This window comes from Malaclemys terrapin, chromosome 7, assembly GCF_027887155.1.
Source record: "Malaclemys terrapin pileata isolate rMalTer1 chromosome 7, rMalTer1.hap1, whole genome shotgun sequence".
NCBI lineage: Eukaryota > Metazoa > Chordata > Testudines > Emydidae > Malaclemys > Malaclemys terrapin.
This window is the reverse complement of record NC_071511.1, coordinates 109,444,506-109,469,722: the sequence shown is the minus strand read 5'-3', so window position 1 is coordinate 109,469,722 and position 25,217 is coordinate 109,444,506. Positions and strand designations below refer to the sequence as shown.

Genomic DNA, 25,217 nt, shown 5'->3' with positions numbered 1-25,217 from the left:
CATAAGGGAAGTGTCAGGGCTAATCTACACGGTGAGTGTAGTGTTTCAAACAGCAGTACTTCAAAGCACATTACAAAACATTTAGTATGGAAGCTTTGTTCAGCAGCAAGCTAGTGCACTGTAGACAGCCCTGGCTTCCCATGCACTAACTCACCATACAGACAATCCCTAAAAGTCAATTGCCCTCTTGAATTCCTAGGAGACTATGCATTTTGTGTGCCACTTATGTCATGTACTGATCTCCAACCGCAGATATTTCTGTCTTAACTCCTGAAAATCTCTGAGCTCACATGCATGACCATCAACTCCAAATAATCTCATCTTTTTTACTTGTATCAACAGAATCTAGAAACTTACACATACACCATAAATGATGCCATGGAAAAGATAGCATGAAAAAAATGTTCAGTAAAGACAGCAAAGAAAATCTGTGGATCCCTTGTATGCTGAAGTCTTTCCCCCCAATTCCCTCCCCACCTCAACTGAATTGCAGTTGGCACATTTCAAAGTACACTTAAGTCAGGATTGTCATTCTACCTCATCAACACAGCTTTGCAATACAGTAACTCCTCACTTAAAGTTGTCCTGGTTAACGTTGTTTCATTATTAGATTGCTGATCAATTAGGGAACATGCTCATTTAAAGTTGTGCAATGCTCCCTTCTAACGTCGTTTGGCAGCCGCCTGCTTTGTCCACTGCTTGCAGGAAGAGCAGCCCGTTGCAGCTAGCTGGTGGGGGCTTGTAACTAGGGTGGACCAGCAGCCCCCTATCACCTCCCCGCTCCCCTAAATTCCCTGTGCTGCAGCCGCCCAGCAGGCTATCAATTGCAGGCTATCAATCAGCAATTCAGCTGTCCCTCCCCCCACTGCCATGTACTGCTCCTGCCCTCTGCCTTGGAGCTGCTCCCAGAGACTCCTGTTTGCTGTGCAGGGAGGGAAAGGGGGGGGGGGCTAATGTCAGGGTGTCTCCCTACCCCCTGCTCCTGCACCCCACTTACCCCTTCTCCATATAGAGCAGGGAGGGGACACCGAGAGAGACAGAGAGAGCTTGGGGCAGCAGCTGCTGTCTCAACTTCCTGATCCACTTAAAAAGACAATGCATTTAAGAGTGGGACAGCTTACTTAAAGGGGCAGTGTGCATCTCTCTTTTCTCCCCCACACACAAGGTGTGTGTCTGTCTCTGTCTGCTATGCTGTCTTCCCTCCCTCGTGTTCGGGCTGCTTTGTGTGAGTGGCTACATTAACAACAGTGTATTAACCCTTGAGGGCTCAGCCGAGTGCTAGTTCATCATTTAGCAGCAAGGCATTCCCTGGGAAATATCCCTCCCTTCTCCCTCTAACTTCACACCACCTCAACCAAGCTTCATAATCATCATAGCTGTGAACAGTATTACATTGTTTATTTAAAATGTATACTGTGTGTATATCTATATAATATATAGTTTTTTGTCTGGTGAAAAAAATTTCCCTGGAGCCTAACCCCCCCTATTTACATTAATTCTTATGGGGAAGTTGGATTCGCTTAACATTTTTTCGCTTAAAGTCGCATTTTTCAGGAATATAACTACAAAGTTAAGCGAGGAGTTACTGTATCCATGTTTATTATAAAAGGGTTTCATTGTACAGATAAAGAGAGTCTAATTATTGAGACAAGTTATTCCTGGTATAATTCCAAATGCTACAGATATGAGCTGGGTCTCTTTCCTCAAGTGTTTTATATGGAGCTGTAGTAAGTAGCATGGAATTAGAACAGCAAAAGGGGGGTAGGGAGAAATAGACAACAGAATTCAGACAAATATTTCTAACTGATGGCTCAACGAAGTAATGAAAGGTAGTAGATTCGGTTAACATTTGTTCTGTGCAGGATTCCACTCCACTGCCTACTCCAGAAACACCCCCAGTTATATCCACCGTGGTTCATGCGACAGATGAGGAAAAACTGGCTTCTTCCGTAACCAGTCAGAAATGGACTTGCATGACTGTGGATCTGGATACAGATAAACAGGATTACCCACAACCATCCGATCTATCCACATTTGTAAATGAGACCAAGTTCAGCTCCCCTACAGAGGGTAAGCTTATAAATGGAAAAGAGGAAACTGAAAGAGACTGGAAACACTCTTATTTTCAGCTGCAGATAGAACAGGGGCAGCACTTCAGAGCAATATGACTAATTTTTTCTTTTTCAGTACACTTAATTGTAAGTATAATCTACTGTTCAGAGCATGTGACATGTTCCCTGCTGTGCCTAAATCAGAGTGGACGGTGGCCTGTTGTTCCTCCCAGCTAATGGATTTAGGAGCCAATCCAAAGGCTACTGAAATCAGTGGAAGGCTTTCCTTTGGTTTTGCTGGGCCTTTAGTACTTTAACTCAGGTGATGGAGATTTGTGCTTCAGTACTGAAGGTCCCAGCTTCGGATTTGGTCATCAGTCTATTGACTACATATCACCTCTCCTAACTCTTAGGCTCCAGCTTTCTTCAAGCATAAGAAATATATAAAACCCCACAATATCAAGTGATGTATGACCGTTATCTTTCACAGGCACGGTATGCATCCCCATTTCCACGTCCTGAAGGATGTCTGTCTTTTTTTATGAGGCAAATAATTGCAAGATTGTTAGGTTATTTTATATTATTATTATTTATTATTATTTATGAACTGTGAAAGTATCAGAACCTAGCCCACTTAAGTATTTCTCACTTGCATGTGTAGTCATGCCTTCCTTCAGACTACATGAAGGAGTAAGTCTTTGCAGGTTTTACCCTAAGGGTACATCTGATAAATGAATGTATAAATAAATACTAACCAATTTCCAACTTCAAGTTTATGGTTGGGGGACTTACTACTTCAAAATCTTACAATCCTTTTTGACCTTGTTGGCTCTATTTCCATTATCATTACCTGATCTTTTCTGCCCACATGCCCAATGTACTGTTAAAATATCATTGAACAATTTAAGGCAAAATCTGTGGAGTTTTGCATGATTATGGACTGCGGGAGTTAGGCTCTTAGGCCCAATCCTGCAAACAGTTTATCTATGAGTTTAACCTGATGCATGTGAGTAATTCTGCTCACTTTAATGGGACTGCTCATGTGAACACTCGAATGCACATGCATAAGTGTAAGCAGGACCCGAGGCTTTCATGGGATCTGTTGGATATCCTGTTCAGATGGTTCAATCTGAATAATCCATTCATATTTGTTGTTAAATTATAACTAAATGCATCTATTTATGACTGCATTGTGTGATGTTAATGTTTCCTCCTTAAAGAAAAAATGATTTTTTGAACAAACAACATAATGTCTGGATGCACTAAAACCATCATTTCAGCTCTCAGACTGGTAACAGAAAGTGAACAGAATTCCTAATTAAATGCTTTGGAAATACGCTGGGTATGTCCAGACTTTCAGATTACATGTTAATTATAATCAACAATGCTTCCTCTTTTGAGATCATTTAAAATAATCATGATTTCCATTGACTGTTCTGTTCATGCTGCTTTGAGAAATCTAAGTAATTCAAGAGATGTTTCTTAATACAGCAGATTATACCACTCTTGATTCTGTTGTGACTGTCTTCCTGTAACCAAGAGCTACCTTTAAACATATGGAGATATATCTATACCTATCTATCTCATAGAACTGGAAGGGACCCTGAAAGGTCATTGAGTCCAGCCCCCTGCCTTCCCTAGGCAGGACCAAGTACTGATTTTTGCCCCAGATTAGGGTGACCAGATGTCCCAATTTTATAGGGACAGTCCCAATTTTTCTTATATAGGCTCCTATTACCCCCCACCCCCATCCAAATTTTTCACACTTGCTGTCTGGTCACCCTACCTCAGATCCTTAAGTGGCCCCCTCAAGGATTGAACTCACAACCCTGGGTTTAGCACTGAGCTATTATGGATGGATGGATGGATTTTTGCAGTCAAACAATACATAGTACTCAAACTCATTCATATCATTTTGGCACTTTGTTAATACACTGGAATTGCCCTCCATTTTGCCATCCACAATAATTGTGTGTTTGAAACCACTGAGAGCAGTGAGACAAAAGAATAATCTTTAATGAGCCACGTTATTTGTTTTGTTTCTAGTTGATGTACCTCAATCCACAAACTGTCTTTTGTGTCAAATAGGGTTAAATATCAATCTAAAAATCAAACCGTATGGATTACAGCTGCAAGAGTGAGGATTAAACAGTTGTAGTGTTGTTATTATCAGTGCCAGCAGAGGACACTGACAGTATGTCTCCTGGCTGTAAAGAGCATTTGTATATATTGTAACAGATTGTTTCCCAGTGTTTAAGAACTAGTTTGTAAGACTTCACTGTAATATACAAAGTTATAACAAATGGAGAAAGGCATTTCAAAGCATTTGATGTTGTTTTGCCTTGCAGTTAATAGTTCCTCCTGAACTTCTTCCTCGGGTTCTATTTTTTTTCAATTTACTCTTAATGTCATTATTTGTGTGTTGTTTGTTTTTTTGCTCTAGCTAGAAAGAAGCATGTAGTTCATATGGTAGGCTTTTCCTCCCGTTTGAATTCCTGTTACCATTAAAAATAGACCATGGGATGCCAAGCGTCTGAATTTACTAAACCTGCTATAGCAGGATTCCCTTCAGCAAAAAAATTAATTGATTCAATATCCTAAACTTCACCTATTGCTATTTTGCAGCTATTTTTCTTAAATGGATGGCCTGTAAAATGCATGGATTTTCAAAAACATGCTATTTACACCCAGAGAGACTTTTAACTAGAAGAGAAGTTCACAATATTTGTGGGCATTTTTTAGCATCTGAATTTCTGCACAAATACCCTCTAATATTGTTTTCATAGTGAGAGTGTCACTTTTCAAAACAATTAAGACATTTACACTAGTCTTGGGGGGAAAACAGCCTAATTTATTTTAAAAATACTTACCTGACATAGGCTCTTATTCAGGATGTCATCCCAGTTCAGGAAGTATATTTAAGCACATGCTTAAATCCAAGACACTTGTTGTTTACTAAACACAAATGGAATTAAGCATTTGATTCCGTGATTTCCTGAATTAGGAAGAAAACCAACTTATTGTGTGGAACATAACAAAATACAGAACTGAATAAAAATAAACAATTTTGAGACAAGAATATTATTTAACAGAAATCCTTAATTTGTATCTTCAGGAAACAAACTCACCATTGTGTTAGAATGTTTCTCTGAACATCAATGGTGACTGGATTCAGATGCAAAATCTGAGATACATCTGTTGTACCTATCCCTTTGTCCTATTGCCTTTAATGAGACTACTCATGTAAGGACTCTATTTATTTGCATGATCAGTCCCTATACCCTGTATTTGTTGCATTTATCTTCTGTTCTGTCAGCAGTTTCTTTGTCTGTGTATGTGTCTATATCAGCTCACTGTCCAATGACCAGGATTTGCAAGAAGTGCTTGTTAATTCTCATTGAATAATTAAGGGATTTGAAATAGTAGTGCAACAAAAGGTTTTTTAGAGGTTAGGGCCGGGCTTCTCTGTAAATACTCATGCTTGAACTGTCCCTTGTAACTAAAATTTGAAAATAAGTGTATCTATGCTACTGTGCTATCTGTCACCAAATGAGCATATGGATAGCTTATCCATTTTTTAATCTCAAGTAATAAGATCATAATAGTTCCTGATTAAAATCGGCATGGTTTTACTATGAGTGGAATCATTTGATTACTTGTCATCTTCCAAATCTTCTTTCTTTCAAAGGAAGAAATAGCTATCAAGACTACATCAAAATATTTTCAAAGATTTGTAATGTGACACGGCACTTCAGGTACCATGTACTGGCATGTTTCACATTGTTCTGCAATTTTAGTACAACCACTGAGGTCTGTAATGGAATCCTGAACAAGGATTAACCTGGAGTTTTACAGGAAAATTGATTCAAAAGAACTTGCACCAAATTCTGCCTTTGGATATGCCATGGGGCTTCAGTTGATTGACAGCTCAAAATCAAGGCACAGTTGTCTCTGTGTATTTTGTTTGTAGGGCCTATTAGAAAAAGCATCAATAGTAAAGCTGCAGACCCTGAGTGACAATTAGCAACGAGTTGCCAAGATTTTATTCACACATGCAAAAATTATATTTCCCCCCCATGCATGGGAACATTTCTCTCTGTTTCTGTTACAGACCTGGAATATGGCAACTCATATGAAATAGAATACATGGAGAAAATAGGCTCCTCCTTGCCGGTAAGTTTTCACTCTCAAATTTTCATTTACATTTATTTACACGCGATAGTCATTATGTATTGCTATGATAATACTGTATGGATAGTTCCCTGCTACACAGTGAATTAGCTGTACATCTGCAGTAGATTGTAAACACGGTTCTTTCTAGTCAGCGTAGTCAGGTAAATTGCACACGCTTTATTGTTCCTATCCTTATATGCATCCGAAGAAGTGGGCTGTAGTCCACGAAAGCTTATGCTCTAATAAATTTGTTAGTCTCTAAGGTGCCACAAGTACTCCTGTTCTTCTTTATCCTTATAGAAGTTATTTAATCTTTTTAATGTTGAGGTTTAGTTTCACTTCTTGGAGATGTAAAGGTATTCAATACTTTAAGCCATAGCAGGTGCAGAGCACTCTCCGTTGGGTTACCAAACAGTGTATGGAAATCTTTCTCTCCAAAACCACGGCTAAAACTTTTATGAAAAGAAATGATGAGCACTCTCTTCAAAATAAAGACTTACTCTAAAATATGGGACTAAAGTCATAACATCAAAATTTTTTGCCTAACTTGTATTCACTTGATTAATTAGATAGTATTAATAAGCTTCAGATGTCTAAATTTCCCACAGTGCTTATAAGAATGAAACAGTCTGTTAATGTGGAGACTCTTGAGTGTTCAATCTGATGAGATAAAGAAGGTTCCAATTAAATTTTTGATAACACTTTGTCAGCGAATGCCATATAATCCATTCAAAAAGCACAGGTGCAGAACTTAGATAGTACCTGAATTCTAATTAATCCCAAATGACAGTGGAGGAACTAATACAAATTGTGAACTGCACAGTCTGTGCTGTGGTCAGTGGCTTTTATTACATCCACTATGTCTTAGCACCATAGGGAGTGCTATGCTGCAGAACATAGGTTATCAGCTCTAAAAGAGAAATGGAATTTCTCAGTCACTGGGTCACTTGAGGCAATGAATTAACCTTAACGGAGAATGGAAAGTTGGTTGATAATTATTTCCTTTTCTTTTGACAGCAGGATGGCAGCACCCCGAAGAAACAATCTTTGTACCTTGTATTTGATGCACAGCAGGAAAGTCCAGTCAAATCTCCTCCAGTCAGACTATCTGATTCTACAACTCCATGTTCAGGGTACATCACTGCAAAAAAAACAACCCCCCCGCACCACCACCACCCCACCAAACAACAAACAAAAACCGTTTAATAATAAAAGGACTGTTAGGAAAAGGATAATAGTAAAATTATTTCCAGTCAGACAGTGCTTTTGTTGTGTGCTTTAGTTTTTCTCTGTTTTCTTTTAAAACACAGATCTATATCTATTAAATTTATAGAGTCCCACCTAAATTTCCCCTAAGCTCCGCGGCCACGCAGCAGGCTATAAAGTTCTGTGCAGGCGCGCAGCCACAGGGGCCTGGAGAGGAGAGAGGTAGGGAGTGGGTGGGAAGGGGAGCAAGTTGGGGTGTGCAGGGCTGCCACGGGCCTCTCCCCCGGCCCCGGAGCTTCTGCTAGTGGGGAGAGGCACCTCTCCCCAGGCCCCAGAGCTGCTGCCAGCGGGAAGAAGCGCCTCTGCCTCGGAGCTGCTGCTGGCGGGTAGTAGGGCCTCTGCTCTGGAGCTGCTGCCGGCGGAGAGAGGGCTGAGGGGAGTCTTCCGCCCCAGCCCTTGGGCAGCCTGCACCCCAAACTCCTGATCCCCAGCCCCACCCCAGAGCCTGCACCCCCAGTTGGAGCCCTCACTACCCCCACACCCTAACCCCCTGCTCCATCCCTGAGCCCCCTCCAACACTCCAAACCTCTCGGCCCCACCCCTGCCACACATCACCTCCATATTGGTGTACATAACAAAATTCATTCCACACATGGATATAAAAAATTTGAGGGAACATTGAGTCCAACTGTCCCTTCTTACACCAGTCAGTGGAGTAATGGAGTGGAGAATCAGGATTTATATTTCTGTTGCATAGTCTTGATGATTACTTTAAAGTCTGCAGTAAAGACTATGCTGTGTCTTCAGTGTAGATTATGGTTCACTACTTACAGTTTTTTCTTCAATATTAAGGGCAGTTTCATTTCAGTATATACAGTATGTCCTTATTATTGTAACTCTTCATTTGGCATTCCTAAACTTGTTTTTCTGAACAATTTAATCCATTTTTAAATGATATATCTTAAGGGTTTTTGTTTATTTTTAGAAATGGCATTATCCAGGGGGGGTTACACTGCTGCTACGGAACAAAAATTGTCATTTGATAGAGATTTATGTAGAAGTGAGAAATAAGGGCAAAGTGATGTGTAGGCTGTACATTTTCTCACTGATCTAATCCAGTAGTACAGGGTTTATCCAGGGTACTACTTTGAAAACATTTCTCAAAATCTTGCAAGATATATTGCTATAATTCAACCTTATGTCAATTATCCTAATTTATCAAGCTCTTGTGAAGATGAGAATGTGACAGTTTAACTGAAGAGGATTTGCTGTGTTTTTAGTAGAGACTGGGCTCCTAGCCTAATCTGAAAACATATACACTATCTATCTGATCCCAGGTCAAGTTTCGAGGAAAGTGAAGCCCAGCTATCCTCTGGAATGAAAATACACCCAGGTTCCCGGGTTTTAACTGCCAGCCAAGATCTGCACTTACAGTCGACTGACAAATCAAAACAGAAAGAACTGGAGCCCATGAGTTTAGGAACAGCTTCAGACACCATTGAAATAGTAAGTAATGTATAAGACATGTAGATATATAGGCTGTGCCAGTGTTTTCTCTGGGATTTTGTATGAAAATATGCAGAATTGCTTTGTGAATGTAGCATATCTGTTATTATGAGTTTTAGCATTAATAGATGATGAACAGATATTTCTCATTTTCTGATAAATTGCCAACTGTTTTGATGTTATGCAGTACTGGAAGTGAGAGACTTTGTTAGAAATCTGCACTTTTGAGCTCAATCCAGTTCCCAGTGGACTCAGTGTAAAGACTTTGAGTCTTACTTCCAAGGCCGTAGCTGCTTCTAGACTTTAGAGCACTGGTTCTCAAAATTTTGAATATTGTGGATAGATTCTCTGAAGGACCCCCAGCTTTCCCAAGCAAACCCCAATTTAACAACCGGCCTTGCAGCACTTGGTCACATAAGGAAGAATGACAGTATTAATGAGACAAAGTTAAAATACATTTAGTTTATAAATGCAGCAGGCATGGCTGCTTAGTTACATCTCTGTACATTGTGTATCTGTGTTTTTGAGATCCTGTCCTTGAGCAGAGGATTTCACATTTATTAGCCTGAAGACTCTGCTCATTGAGTGGAGCTTCCATTGCTCTAATCTCAACAGGTGAACACTGTTATTCTGACCTCCTGTGTGTTTGAGACCTCTCTGACCTTGATAGCACCTGCAAATTTGAGTTAACCCCAAAGGAACAAAAAGACACATTGTAGTGAGTGCAAAAAGTTGTTTGGGGATCGTTTTAGTTGAATTGGTCAAAGAAACCTCTGAAACTCCTATGAGAATCCTGGACTGAGCTACAATTTACAGGAAGTTTCATTGCTTTAAGACAGGAGTAGGCAACCTATGGCACACGTGCCGAAGGCGGCACGCGAGCTGATTTTCAGTGGCACTCTCACTGCCCAGGTCCTGGCCACCGGTCCGGGGGGGCTCTACATTTTAATTTAATTTTAAATGAAGCTTCTTAAACATTTTAAAAACCTTATTTACTTTACATACAACAATAGTTTAGCTATATATTATAGACTTATAGAAAGAGACCTTCTAAAAACATTAAAATGTATTACTGGCACGTGAAACCTTAAATTAGAGTGAATAAATGAAGACTCGTCACACCACTTTTGAAAGGTTGCCGACCCCTGCTTTAAGACAAACACAACATGGCAACTGGCTTACAGAAGACTGACTGACAGTTGTCATAGAAGTACCTAAAAGTGGTCCATGGACTACAGTTTGAGAACCATTGCTTTAGAGGCTTTAACCATCATTTATTTCACTCTCAAATTTTTAATTTATAACCAACTTTCATTATATTTATTTCTGATTGGCTATGCATGTGTGCCAGAAAGAAAATGTTACTGAAGGCAGCAAACAAACGTTTGAAGCAAATATACGGTTTTCAGCCTGAGCCACTTTGGCAGCCTCTGTTATTTGTTCTATATCCTCCTTACCCTTCAGACAACTCCTGAGGACTCCTTTGTCTCTGCTGATGCTCTTCTCAATAGGATATCGCATCAAACATCAATATGTGATCAGCTTGAATATCTAGAACCTGACTTAGCAGAAAAGAACCCCCCCGTATTTGCTCAGAAACTTCAGGTTTGTAGCAGAAATGTAAATAACAGTGTTCCTTTCTTAAGTTTGTCTAAACACCAGTAGAGAACACATTTCACTATCTTAAAAAAAAAAAAAAAAAAAAAAAAAAAAAAAAGTTAAAGAAAAATTCAGCCCTCTTCAAAGTTCCTTTTGCCTTTCAGAAACTTTTAAGAGATAGTGAGATTTGGACTTAACTCCCAGAACAAATAAGTTAGTTTCTTTAACTCTTGTGTTCTAACACTGCTGAACAGTCTCAATTAGATAATCTCACTAACTTTGTTGTAGTACAACATATTATAAAATAAAACTCTGATTCTGAGCCCTGTGTTCAATCTTAAATGTGGAGAATTAACTTGACTGAATACACTTTACTTTGGTGAGCTAGTAAACACAGAGACAGTTTCAGAGATGTAGGACCTAATTCTGCTCTCAGGTACACCAGGCTAAATTCAGAGTAACCCCAGTAATGTCAGCGGAGTTACACTGGTGCTAAAACCAGGTAAAATGAGAGTCAGATGTTGTTTTTGTGATTGTGTTTAACCTGTAATTGACTTGGCTTCCTCTAACAAAAGGAAATCTCTCTGGAAAGTAGGTTTACATGTATGATGGCAGATTTACATTTCAACACTGCTGAGTAATGTTGAATAAAAAATGTCAGCAATGATAAATACAGTGAATAAATGAAAGGGAAAATCAATTAACATGACAAAGAAATAATTTTGTCTTATTGGGCAACATAATTGGAAAACATTTATCCCACCCCAAAAAGTTGTTAACACTTAGTCCCTAGTGAAAGAGTTTCTATATATAGCTATCTCAAAACTACCTAAAAACTTGTTTTTGTGTTCTGCTGATGTTTTAATCATGAAAGGAACACTGAATGTGTGTTATCCAAAAATTGTTATCATGATACATTAAAATACAGCATTCATTCTCTGTGTGTGTAAAACATTTACATCATGTTCTTAATTCATTTTTTTTCTGTGAATTGCTTAAAACCATCTGACAGGAGGAGTTAGAGTTTGCTGCAATGAGGATAGAAGCATTGACGCTAGCCAGACAGATTACCCTGTCTTCTTTCTGCTCCTTAGATACCGAGGTATCTGTTTTATGCCTGCAATATGTGTGTGTGTGCACAGATTAAGAACCAGAGTGCTGCTTTTTCTTTAACAACAAGGTAACTAAGTCTCTCTGAGTGACGTTTGAAGCTGTGTGCACCTCAGTACATATGACACCAAAGAGCATGCTGATAGCCTTACTCTACACAAAAATGCTGTCACCTGCTCCACTCGCAGAACAATTCTACTTCCAAAGTTAACTGAAGATCTGGAGGCAAAAGGCAGTCATATAAAACAGGGGACAGCCAAATTCTGCCTTTTAGATGACCATGTGTTTTTTTATTTGAGATCAGGATTTGGTCTAAAGTGTTTGTTGGCAAAAAAATAAGAAAGCTTTTGAATAGAGTATTACAAATTCTGTCTAGTGGTGCATTTTGCCTTCTACAGGTCATTTAAGCTTGAGATCTAATGACCCTAAAACTTGAAAAATTCAGTCTACCCACACTTCAGGTTTCTGAAGAACGGGATTCAAATGATTCTGAATGACCTTAAAGGCTCTTAAGGGAAAGAACCTCCCCTGCATAAATTCTCTTTATTCATTAAGATGTAAAAATTTTCTGTATTGATACTTCTACAGCATGCTGGCTAGTGCCATGTCCGTGTGATGCATCATTAGAGTGACACTGCTCCAGTGATGCATGTGGTCTCCCCTGTGTTTGAAACTAGACCGAAATGTTATCTCTGATGTAGTATCTTTGATGTTTAGTACAAAACATTGCACCAGTCTAGGAAAACCCTTATGGTGCTTTTAATAAAAAGCTCACCACAGCCCCACGAGTTTTACCTTGGTGGTATACTTCGAAAATGGTATCAAGTGAATGGAATGCTGACAGGACAACAGTGTCCTGCTGACCTGAGACATTTATTTCCATATCAGGAGAATGTTATTCTGCCTTGTCATTTTCCAGTGACCTTTATTTTCTTCCACTAAATGATTAATGGCATTTTCCCGGTGGGAGTAAAGTACTTGCGATTAGTCTTACTGATCTGAAATTCTGAAAAATGTGTTGTTGTTTTTATATATACATCTATAACTAAAGCATAGTGATGTCTTTAGCTGAATGATACCAATGTCATGGTAGGTTGGGAAGGACTTTTGTCCTTGGTTAACTTTAGTCTTTAAGTGGATGTTGCTAATATCAAATTAGCCCATGATGATAACCCTTGTGACTAACACTGAGTGTCTTATAGTGACCGATGGACTCAATGTAGATTAGGTATAATAGGATACACCAGATGACTGCAGTGACTTAAATCCAGAGGCTACGGAGGATAGACAGGATAGTGTCTGGCAGGAACACTTTCTGAAAGGCACTGATTATTTTCTTAATGTGGTATCAATATATTTATAACTGTTGTGCATATAGATGTAAAACCTTGCAACACCTTTTTAATAAAAACAAAACTACCTTTCACAGTGGTTAAGTTACATCTAAATCAGAAACTCAAGCATTAAGTACTAATCTAAAAATGATAACACTTGAATCATAATATTACTGGGCAGTAGGAATTAGTCATTTTCATTCAGATGAAGAGGGGCTTTTGTGAGAGTAGACGTTGGGTCCGGTCCTGACCTCTTGAAATCAGTGTGAGTTTTGTTAGAGACTTCAGCAGGATAGGGCCCTTTTTCTTCAGTCTCCAAAGATGGAAACAATGCAGACGAAGTCTTCTCAGATACAACTGAAAAATGAGAGTGAAAACAGTCAAAGAAAAAGAACTTTTACTAGGAAACGTGGCTTCAGCGTGCCCATGCTAAGATGGCTGAACACGGATTGGCTGAACAGTCTAGGACTGTTGAACAGACTTGTGTGTCCAACTCCCATTTTTTGTGTAGGCAGGACAGGTCTCTGGAAGAGTCTGTGTCAGCCGCTCAGGAATTGCTGAGGTAACATGTAAAGCTATGAAGTTGAAATAAGCACTTCTCCTGTGTAAATTAGAGAAACCAACGGAAAAAGGGTGTTGGCAGAAAGAGAAGCAATATCCATAATTGTTTTGAGAGGACAAAGGTAGCAAAACTTTTAAGGGGTAAGTTTTCAGACAAGAACTTTCCTTTTTCTGACACAGTCGTGCTTGCAAAATTTGGGCCCACATTTTTGGGCCCACAGTTAAACCTGAGTGGAAGCATAAATCACATAGTTAAAAGGTGTGATTATTCCACTTTTTGCCCAAAGTAGATTTGTGAGTGCGAAAATATTGCTGCAAAAGGAAAGCCAGACCTCAGTTCAGCTAAATGGATACTTCTATGTCAAGATTATAGTCATTTCTTCCATTTCATTTCAGTGCCCATGCATATCTTTGTTTACTTTGAATTCTTTTGTGAGCTGGGATTAGTGTAGTTGGTAAATCAACGTGTATCGGGTCACATTCCTAATTAAATATTTGAATTCTAGAAGAGATGCTCAACAAAGGAAATGTATTTGCTTCCCAGTTACTTACACTAAGATTTCAGTGACCCACATGTAACATTAATTCCCCTGCAGAATCTAATCCTTCTGTGTAAGGGTCAGTGATTTATAAATCCCTGTGCTTGTAATTACCCTAATTAACTTTTTACCTTATTAGTGGTGCTGGTACTGTTGTTAGGTGCTGAATTCATAGTACTGACAGTATTATTTTATGTGAATACTGTAGTTTTATTGGTCAAATAGTCATTTTCTCAGCTGTTAAAAAGGAAAATTTAAATCCAAAAAGGTATCTGTTACACTATTTTGCAACATTTTAGGTGCTGTATGAAATTGGTTTGCAAGATAATATTCCAGGGACTAGTAACAGTCCCTCCTAAACCTATAGGTTTAATAGGATAATTCCGGTAGGCAGGACAATTTTAGGGTCCAGTGGAACTATGGGTAGGAGTAGAAGTTTACAAGATTAGGGCCCTAAATACATGGGCGTATGAGCCCACTAATGGAAAGGCCACCTGATCTAGATGGCTAACTCCCAAGAGTTTTTACAGTAGTTAAAAGTTTCTGAACTTCAGATTGTATTATGTGTTCATTGGCTTTTCACCTTTTTTACATTTACTCAAATCCAGTGGAAAATATTGGCAAAAGCATAATTTGATAAATATATCAATGACGCATCTAACAGAGTGTAAGAAACAACAGTGACCATTTGCAATGTTACAGATGAAGCATTTTTAAATATCTCCTCCTCTTCCCCCTTTCTCAGACATTTTTCATTATCTTGGCAGTTTTTTTGTCCCCCACCCCATCTGTATCAAAAGTAGGTGCGTGTGCCTGCTACCACAGCTAAGGCTTTCTAAACATTACCTCAGGAAAACGTAACAATAAAGTTCTGGGGGGATTTAGTCAAGGCTGGTTATCAATGTCTTCACAAACCTGCTGTCCCCATCCACTGGTTTGGTCTGAAAGAGACAAAGTCTGCATCTGAAGATTGATACTGTCTTTCCCAGTCTTTTTTTTTTCTTTCTTTCTCTCGCTTAACAGAAAATTCATCCATTCACTGATGCAATTCCAATGTTTAGGCTTCCTTTTTAATGGGAGTTTTCAACAGTTGTGTTCCTTTACAGACAACGCAGCCATGGCTGACCCATATATTTATCATGATCAATTAGTCCGAACTCCTGGTTTTCAGTTCAGAGGGGCATATGACACCCACTGGTAGAAGAACTCCACACCATTGCACAAGTACTTGAGCTATTGAATCGTTGAGTACTGTACTCAGTATAGTGTACTGTATTTGAAGAGTCATGTATCTCTGTCATCCTATGTCTGAGGCTGAGAGAGCTGAAAAATAAATGGCATAGAAGTTTTCTCCCTGCTCCTCCCAAATTACCATCTCTTTGCCTGGGCTCATTTTCCTTGGGTAGTAGCCCCATAATTCCAGCTGTGCTGAAGTCCCAATGGATTGGCCAACCACTCTTTGCCACAACTTCCACAAAGCATTCTGCTAGGGGCGGGGGAAGGGGAGGCATAGAGAGAGTCTCCTCACCCTCCTCCTTTGCTCATCATGTATTTTTGCTTTGGAGAGAATGGAAACAAGTGAACTCCTGGTCTACTTGAGCACTTATCCCCAGTGTTGAGAAGGGAAAGGAAAGGAATCTTGACATAGTCACATAGATCCTCTTGTAACCTATGTACATTTTTTAAGACTAAAGAAGTGTGAAGAGCTCATAGGAGTTAGAGATGAAAAGGGGCGTGGACCATTAAAGCTGTCCTTTGCACTCCAGATATAGGGTGTACTGGAGACCAACTGCTACCCTGTATACATTCAAGTCCAAAGTTGTCTTTAATTTCTCTCTTGTGTTTGTGTTTGATGAGGAGATAAAACAAATCTTTTTTCACCCAATAATATTGAACTTAGCCATAAATGATAGATTTTATCATAACTATTGAATGACTGGGGTCACTGAAGAATTTTTATTTTTTTTGCATGTGTGTAAAATATATATCTATAATATGAAACCAGAACTTCTGAAATGTACTTTACTTAAGTAACTATTTTATATTGAGAGGTATCATTATTTATTTCAGAATATGGGTACAGTATAGTGCTTAGAACAGGAGTGGGCAAACTACGGCCTACAGACTGGATCCGGCCCGCGAGCCATTTTAAGCCGGCCCCTGCGCCGCACCAAGCGGCTCGGCCCCACTCTGGCTGGGGCGCTGGGGCGGGGCCGCACCACATGGCTTGGCTCCACTCCGGCCAGGGTGCTGGGTTGGGGCCGCATCACGCGGCTCGGCCCCGCTCTGGTGGGCGCTGGGTCGGGGGCCACACCACTGAGCCTCTCCACACACCCCAACCCCGACCCCCCTCCTGCCCTCCAAACCCCTCGGTCCCAGCCCAGAGCACCCTCCTACTCCCCAAACTCCTCATCCCCAGCCCCACCCAAGAGCCCACACACACCCCTTGCACCCCAACTCCAATTTTGTGAGCATTCAAGGCCCTCCATACAATTTCTATTCCCCGATGTGGTCCCCAGTCCAAAAAGTTTGCCCACCCCTGGCTTAGAACCTATGCTGGTGTTATTGTTAAGACCAGTGAATCAACTGGATTTGATTTAGCTTTTGATAATTATATTGGAATTGGTCATGTGCCTCTTCTAATTTTCTGTTATTTTGCATGCTTGCAATCCCAGTGCAGGAAAGATGGCCGGAGGAAAAGGAATGTGTTTGGTTCCCAAATATCAAAAGTAAGAGTTCAATGACCCCCTTAAGCTTTAAAAAAAGGAGCGAGGGGAGCCATGCCAGTCAATACAATACTCCTACTGGCTGATCTTCATGTGTGAAATGTGATAGTTTGTAAATCCCTTAGCTAGTTGTCCTAATTAAACTCACTTTGCCTGGCTTTTTTGTGTTGATTCTTAGATGCTGAATCCACAGTACTGGGCCCTATAGTTTTACTGTACAAACTGTCACATATATACATATTTTAAAATAGCTTGTTCAGCACACAATGTGGCATGGGAACTCAGAAAGGCCTATAAAGGAACTACCTGGGATTTTGCACCCCTCTTTTCTTATAGGACAGTGATACGCAAGAAGAGGAATTGAGAACAAAGGAAGAGAAGATACCTCTTTGTTCATCATAATCTTATAGAATAATTATTTGACAAGTCCCCCTTTACTATGTCTATACAAAAGCAGGCTCATATCTCAGTCACACCATAAAGCTTGTAGAGATTTTCTTTCCTCAGTATGTAGTGTTCATATTAACAGGATCGATTGCTGTGGACATTATGGAGAGAGGAACAGGCCCTAGAATTTGAACATTACATACTTTCCCTTACCATTTCAGCTGCAAGTGACATAATGCAACTTATTGCTTTGTGATTTCAAAGCTCTTTAGAACTACTGACACTATTCCAGTAACTGTGAATCAAGACTAATGTCAAAGGGACTAAATTATTACATATAGAGAGGATGTGTGAACTTTAAAGTAATTTCATAGACTACTTCACTCTATATTTCAGTGTGGACAGAAGTGAAACATAGGGTCAGAATTCCATCAGTACACATAAAGTAACTAGTCGATTTAGAAAAATATTTCCCTCCTTTTGAATAGAATGGAAGTCCCTTAGTAGAAAAACTATATATGAATCTGTGAGTGCATGTGAATATCTCATCAATGTTACTAAAAGTGCAATGAGGGTACAATAGTCGTCCAAAAAATAAAAATCATGGACCAGATTCTAACCCTGTGCTTTGGCTGCTTTGTATCACACCAGCAATGGAATCTGGTCCTAAAACCATTTTTACTGTCCCAAGGAAAGTGTGATCATCCAGTAATGAAGTATTAGCATAAATTCAAAGCTGAGCTTTAAAATACCATGCAGGGACACCCTGCCTATATATAAGAAATGTGTATAGATGTATTTACACTTAATTAAGTAAAATAATTTTACTAAAGCACTCATCTGGAAGGAGGAGGAAAGAATACTGTGAAAACAGATTTATATCTACAATATTCGGAGTTAGTTCAGATGTAAAACATATATACCCCAGAATGCAACTTGGGCATTATGTACTGGACGCAGAGTTGATTATTATATATGGGGAGTGAGCAAGAGGGAGAGTGTGTCATGGGAGTGATCTGACATCTGAAATATCGTTCAGTAGGAAAGGCATGCAAATGTAGCACATAATGTGAAATGGAGATTTGTAATATGGATCGGAGAAGAGAATACCAGATGGATCATCAGAAAGGAATAGATATTAATGACTACATATTCTGTACCCAAATTCTTGTGTGTTGTGGCATTTTTGTTTACAGGGAAGGACTGGTTTTAAAAGTTTGACCAATAGAGATGAGTTGATGTCAAATGATGATGTACTGGAATTTGAAATACTGTGCATGTCAGATGAGGTTGATAATCTCTGTGGAGGGGAACTACTTGAGCTGAGTGAAGTGCTGCAGGCTTTTTGTACTGCAGAAGCTCATTGATAATACAGTACTTCGTACAAATGTGGCATAAGAAATTTTTCTTCTTTATCTGGATTGCTGTGGTTTAAGAGAACCTTGAAAAAACAATCAGTTATCATCAATATGCTTGTTTCTAAGAGCAAATGAGCCATTTGAGCAATAAGTTACATCCCTTATCATTGCATTCTATGTAAGTGTGATATCACTATGGTGGTTTGGGATATGTTATTTTGCTGCAGTTCAAGTACAGTCCTGGTTCTTTAATTCCACCTGTTCTTCAGGGGACTTTCTGCCCTAAAGGGTGAATTCCACTGACTAAAATTGAGTTTCTGTGAAACAAGACAATCCCTTCATGGATTTTTTCAGATAGCCAAGACTGTAACTGAGCATCTGGGGAAATTGTTGATCTGAAGTCTGAGTTTCTGCAATTTAATATTATTTTCTCTCTTTGACAAAGCTGTCAAGTGCTTCAAGAACATATAAAGCAAAGGTGGACGTTACCATATGAAATACTGCTTTTCAACAAAGAAAAACAGTGTTCGATTGTTAGAAATGTTAATGCTGTAACTCCTTGTTCCTTTCTAATTGTAGCTTTTAGTTTTGTTAATGTGACTTGTTTCCCTTCCTCCCTGGCTCCTATATGCTGGTCATAAACATTACTGACCAGTTGGCTGTAAATTCTCTCTACCTGAGAATGTTTCCATTGGCTTTCATTGTAATGTGTATGCTGTTAGTGTTGATGAACATAATACATGATACCACTATCATAGAATATCAGGGTTGGAAGAGACCTCAGGAGGTCATCTAGTCCAACCCCCAGTTCAAAAAGCAAGACCAATCCCCAGACAGATTTTTGCCCCAGATCCCTAAATGGCCCCCTCAAGGATTGAACTCACAACCCTGGGTTTAGCAGGCCAATGCTCAAACCACTGAACTATGCTTCCCCCTATGAATAGCAGAGCTGGGTAAAAGATTGTTCAGATGTTCATTCAGTTTCTCAAATAAATTTTTAGTGTATTTCTGTACCTTGTTGATTTTGCTTTCCATTAATCTTCTGGCAAACAAGTTAACTGCCGGAAATGTTTGCTGGGAGAATGAATCTGGACAAATATTATATAATCATGGGAAACAAACTTAAAACTCAGAAAAGTGAATATTCAGAGCAGAAACATGATATTAAGAGTACACTCATCCAGTCAGAACAGGGACATGCCATATCACTTGTGTCAAATCTAGTCTAATGCAGTTTGAGTTTCAGTACTTGCAACAAATGAGGTACAGAGCTGATATTACTAGTGGACACAACACAGCAAATAATTTAGAATAATAAGAGAAAATTGCATTCTGCTTTGGGATCATTCTGGAACAGTAATATAAGAAAAAATTATTGAACTCTTTATTTGCTGTGAATTTTTCACCTGACCCTAATAAATAGAAAACAACTGTAATAAGCACCATAGAAATGTTTGTAAATTTATATAAATAAAAGAAAATGATAAACTGTATGTTCTAATATTAAAAATGAAACAACCGTAATAGAGAGGGAGATAATTAGAAACAGATTATACTTGAATTATTCAATATAAAATTTTAAGATGAGGAAACAGCTTCATAAATTTATAGATGAACTAACAGATGATGCCAAGTCAGCATGGGATGGTGGGATTAGCACAGGGCTAGGAATCGGGAAGTTCTGAGTTCTAATCCTGAGTGTCCTGTAGACTCACTAAGTGTCTTTGGGCAAGTTATTTAATCTCTCCCTGTGTCCTGATTGGTAAATATCTGAATAATACTCATCTGTTTGACAGGGATGTTTTGAGGATTAGATAATTGGCCAAATACTGTTAACTGTAGTGAGCTATTTAATTTATTGGATAAAGTAAACAGGATCTGGCCTGATATTTGTACTTTGCTTTGAACGTATAGGATCAAATACAACTTTGACATAAACAATGAAATACTAACAAACCCCAAAAGCACTATTAATACCTGAAACAAAGTCATAACAGTAAAGGCAAACCCTAAAGAAGCCAAATTCAAGGCACAGAATCCAAAGGCTGTCACATGCAGTGTTTTTGTAGGTACTTGCATGTATACTACTAATTGAATGTCAACATCTTCAGTCCTATCCATTAAACTTTGTTTGGTCTGTATGGCTACTTACTAGATAAAGCAAGTTGCTTCTATTGCCACCTTTAAGTTTTTTTATTTACTATGTTAGCTGTCCTGTGTGTAAAGAGTTAAGCTAAAGTTCCTTGAGACTTGACCTTTCTTTAACAGAAGTTTGTCCTGTGTTATTCCTAGTATTATATGTGACAACTCAAAAAAATTCTTATGAGCATCAGTTCTCTTTTTTCTTATGGATTTTGTATATCTGACTGGAGTCCCCTTTACTGCAAAGTCCCATCCACTTGCTACAGGAGATGGGTGGGGGGAGGAGGGTTCTTGGTTTGTTTGTTTTTTTAATAGTGCTTAAAGGTAATTTAAACCCAGCTACCCATTAAATTAGATTTGAACAAAGCTAAAACATTTTTCATATGCATATTTGAGACTTGTTAGAACTTGTAGGTCTTTAGTTTCCTGGACCTTTCTAAATAAGGGTTTTACCTTCTTAAACAAGGGTATTACATTTTAGTTAAAACAATGGACTGGGAATCAGGAGACTTGGGCTCAATTTGTAGCATTGCCATGGGCTTCCCATGTGACCTTGCACAAGTCCTGTAGGGCCTGATTTTCCATTACCCTGCACTTTATGTAGTCATGTACATTAGTATGTCTGAATGGTTGTTTATACTGACTTTGCACTAGTGTAAATGACTAGCTGAGATACCTAGTAATGGAGAACCTGGCTATAAATCTCCAGTGCCTCATTGCCCCATCTGTAAAGTGAAGGTGATAGTACTTCCTTCCCTTACTAAGGTATTGTGAGGCTACACTAATTAATGTTGGTGTGATACTGAGATAGTACAGTAATGTGGGCCATGTGAGTGCTTGTGAACATTGAACCCCATTTCTGTAATCTTCTCTGAGTCCAAACAAATTTGAAATACTGTCCAACATCGGATAAAAATGCGGTTATTTCTAACAATATATTACCTATATTGTACTGTCTCTTTCAACGTCCTCTTGTTCCACATATGAAACCGTTCTTGTGCAATTTTCACCATCCACATGTTTTTCTTAAAACAGTGATTATTTATTTTTTAGCACCCTCCTAATTCTCTTTTTTAATCTTTCTCATTTTTTCTGTGGCTAACCCTGAATGTCTTGTATCTTACATTGTTTAGGCTTATTATTTTATTTGCAAGATAATGCATATAAATTTTGCTTAGCTGTTTTTTAAATATTTTCCCCATTTCTCATTTTATTTGCACCTTTGGGCCAAACTGTGTTTGCCTTACTCACTCAAGTGGTCCTGTTGACTGGATCTGAATCATGCAAGTAGGATGAGTAAGACTGGCCCTTTAGAAATAAAACTGAACTTAATTTATTAATCGTCTCATATTGTACTCACACATTCTATACAGGTAGAGCAGTAGCACCCACCTCTATTGAAGTACCCCAACCATCTAAAGAATATGATTTACAGTAGATAGAGTACATTGGCTGGTCAGAACTAGTATGAGGTAAAATATCTGTTAGCTTACCTTTTCCTGACATTTTAAATATTGTTTTACTGAAACTGATTCCCCTTCAGTGATGACTGCTTCCATTTTTTTCTTGTTTTCTTCACTCAAATGTTCTTATTGTTGGATATTTCATTTTTTTCAGGTATAGAATAGTTTTGAGAGGGTCTAAGTCATGGCTTCAAAATTTTAGATTTCCCAGCATTATCTTTATTGTTTTCTGTATAAGAACGAAGTGGTAAATATTAACAGATTGGCACTCTAATGTTTTCCATTCATTGTAAGGTCACATTTCCTCATTGTTTCATTTTTCCCGTTAAAAGGGCAGGTGAACTATTAGTAAATCCATAATCAATGGTAAATTTCCTTTTTTTTTTTTAAATACAGAAAGAAGCTGCTATCCCAGCAGATGTTTCCATCTCTAAAAGTACTCTGTACTCCCGAATCAGTACTTCTGAGGCAGAAAATACCACAGATCTGCTCTACCAGCAAGAAGATTTGGATTCTGCACTACGAATTGCCAGACATGAGGTAACCTTTTATAGTCTCTGGAAATAAGAAGTTTCTTCTGTTGGTAGTTTACTTCTTCCTAGTTTTCTTAAAAGCAATTCACCTGAACTAGACATAGTCTGTACTGAAAACTGTGGGCCTGGTTCTTATATACAGTAAGGCCCCTTTACACTGCTCTGGCAGTATAAAAGGGACTTAAAATGGAAGTAGGTTTTATTTGCTTGGTGTAGATGAGAATCAGACCCAGTATATGGAAATGTGTATTATTTATTTTACATAACATTGTGCAGTTACCTGCAATCTATACAACTTGAGCAATGGAATATTGGCTTATCTTTTTAAAACAAATGTTATAAGGCTTCTACTTTTTATTATTTTATAGTGCCTCATGGTGCTTCACAGAAAATATGAAAGACTGGTCCCTGCCTGAAAAGATGATACAATCTAACGTTAGAAAAGCACAGACTGTGTGGATATAACATATACCAGGAGGGGGAGGGACAAGGAGGAATGTAGCTTATGAATATTATGATTCCATGGTTACTCAGTTCAGACATACATGCACGAGAGTAGAACGTTCCTTCAGGACAGATCCTGAAGCATTACTCAAGAATTTAAAGATTTGGTCCCTGGTGGAATCCGATATAAGGGCACTCCTTCTACAGAGGAATAGAATAGCTCTGTAAAAGTATCTACGTGTAATTAGGGAGGAGCATAAATTTAAACACAGGATTAAATTACCACCTCTCAAAAAAGTTTGGGGAAGTTTGAGTTGGGTTCCACATACACACGTCTAAATTCAGGCCTTATGTTTTGAAATGGAAAAATTCCTTGGGGGTGTATAGATTTGAATCCAAATCTAGATATGAAATCTGCAGCGCAGGCCTTTTTCTAGTATCAGCATTGAATATTAAATTTAAAAAGCAGTTGTATAACCCATTAAAATATAATTTAGTTCTAATATCTAGCTACCTAGCTGTCTTAATGAATTCCTTGGATTTACCTAATTTTCTTACAACCTGTTTCCCTTCCTCTGTATAGACTGTGGCCAAAGAAAGAGAAGTATCTGAGTGGAAAGACAAATATGAAGAAAGCCGAAGGGAAGTGATGGAAATGAGGTGAGGCAGTCATTGATAAGATTAATTTAATCTTTCTGCTTATGAATATCCACAAACAAACTGGGATTTGCACAAATGTACTAGTTATTAGAAAGTTTTCAGTATTTTTTCTGGACTACACACTTTGGATTGATCCTAAATCATTTTCTGCTAGTTTTTGCTATTCACTACTGGTGAAATTTACCACTGTTCAGATAAACATAAGGCCAAATCACCACTTTAACTGCATAAAATCCTCAAAATAGTGAGAGTTAAGAGGAGTTGGTGCATTAGGCTGGTTCTCTGCCCAGGGGTAAACTTTCCCCTATTCAGGCTATGTTGTTTAGTTGTCATTAGTCAGATAGATAACATGGTATTGTTTCTGTTCTCTGGCTGAATGTATGCACCTGCACTTTTTGTAGGAATATTCACACCGGTAAATTTAATAACATTTGTGCCAGTAAAATTCAATTGCATGAATGTTTGCAGAAGGTGAACACAAAAAGAGCACGAACAGTACAGGCAAAGCAGATTCATTTACACATCCAAGTGACTATTGGCAAAGAAGTTTTTGGCAGTATTCACCCAACTCTTGAGGTCATTTTAAAGTTGTACATAGAAGGAAGATCAGCTTGATTTTGGTTTTTGGGTCTATTTCTACCATTCCAAAGGGTGATGGTGAACTGTAGCTTCTCTCTGAAAGACACTGTATTTTGATATATTGAGTGGTATTGCTCAAAAGATCAGTATTGTTTTTCCCCTTTGCTGAAATTTTGGTCTTGGTTCCAGATGTGTACCAAATGATTGGTATCATTGCATAAATAGGTTGTACAAGACCAAGTGAGACACAGGATGAGCTGGTCTGTCTCACCAAACTGGGCCTGAGAATATGATTAATAGGAAAAGAAACCTGATAACAGATATTATAGCGGGTCTTTAAGATTTTTAATTTTTTTCATGTATTTTTAAATTTTTATCTTGTAAATAAGAGCCCTATTTCAGACCTATTTTTTTAGTCACTCTTCTAAGGAGCAAACTACCACAACCACATCTGAGGCTTTACAGGAGGGGGGAGGGGGTTCTTAAAAACTTTTCTTGCAAAGACATTGCTTAAACAAGCATTTTAAAGCAAAAATGTAAGGGTCATTTCAAATGCTGATCTATATGTACAACTCCTGCTGCTATCAAGGAGGGTTGTATGCATGGATCAAGGATAATAACATAATAGTGGATAGAATTGGAGAGCTAATTGTGTACTGCAAAATGTGGACTGAATGTTAGGAAAATGTTTTTTTGACATTTGATCTTCTGAGGTCGTGAAATAGTCTCACAAGGTTCACCTTGAACTTTTAAATCTAGACAGGGCAAAACACTAGAACATTTTCTGTAGCAAATAGTCCTACAGTGGCAAAGAAATGGACAGGATGGTCTCCTCTCTTTCTATTT

The 25,217-nt window shown here is 38.6% G+C and overlaps 1 protein-coding gene across 13 annotated transcripts in view; it reads left to right on the top strand.

Annotated features, from left to right (window-relative positions):
* Positions 1 to 25,217, top strand: part of TACC2 (transforming acidic coiled-coil containing protein 2) — a 186,740-nt gene that overhangs the window by 149,261 nt on the left and 12,262 nt on the right. For 6 of the 13 annotated variants that reach the window (XM_054033671.1, XM_054033674.1, XM_054033666.1 and 3 more), the window contains 8 exons: positions 1,863 to 2,070; positions 6,163 to 6,224; positions 7,242 to 7,357; positions 8,768 to 8,936; positions 10,401 to 10,541; positions 11,548 to 11,637; positions 22,552 to 22,695; positions 23,716 to 23,792. In XM_054033671.1, the coding sequence (XP_053889646.1) occupies positions 1,863 to 2,070; positions 6,163 to 6,224; positions 7,242 to 7,357; positions 8,768 to 8,936; positions 10,401 to 10,541; positions 11,548 to 11,637; positions 22,552 to 22,695; positions 23,716 to 23,792 (1,007 nt within the window). The remainder of the gene's footprint in view (positions 1 to 1,862; positions 2,071 to 6,162; positions 6,225 to 7,241; positions 7,358 to 8,767; positions 8,937 to 10,400; positions 10,542 to 11,547; positions 11,638 to 22,551; positions 22,696 to 23,715; positions 23,793 to 25,217) is intronic. The other 7 variants (XM_054033677.1, XM_054033675.1, XM_054033676.1 and 4 more) reach the window with 3 other exon arrangements.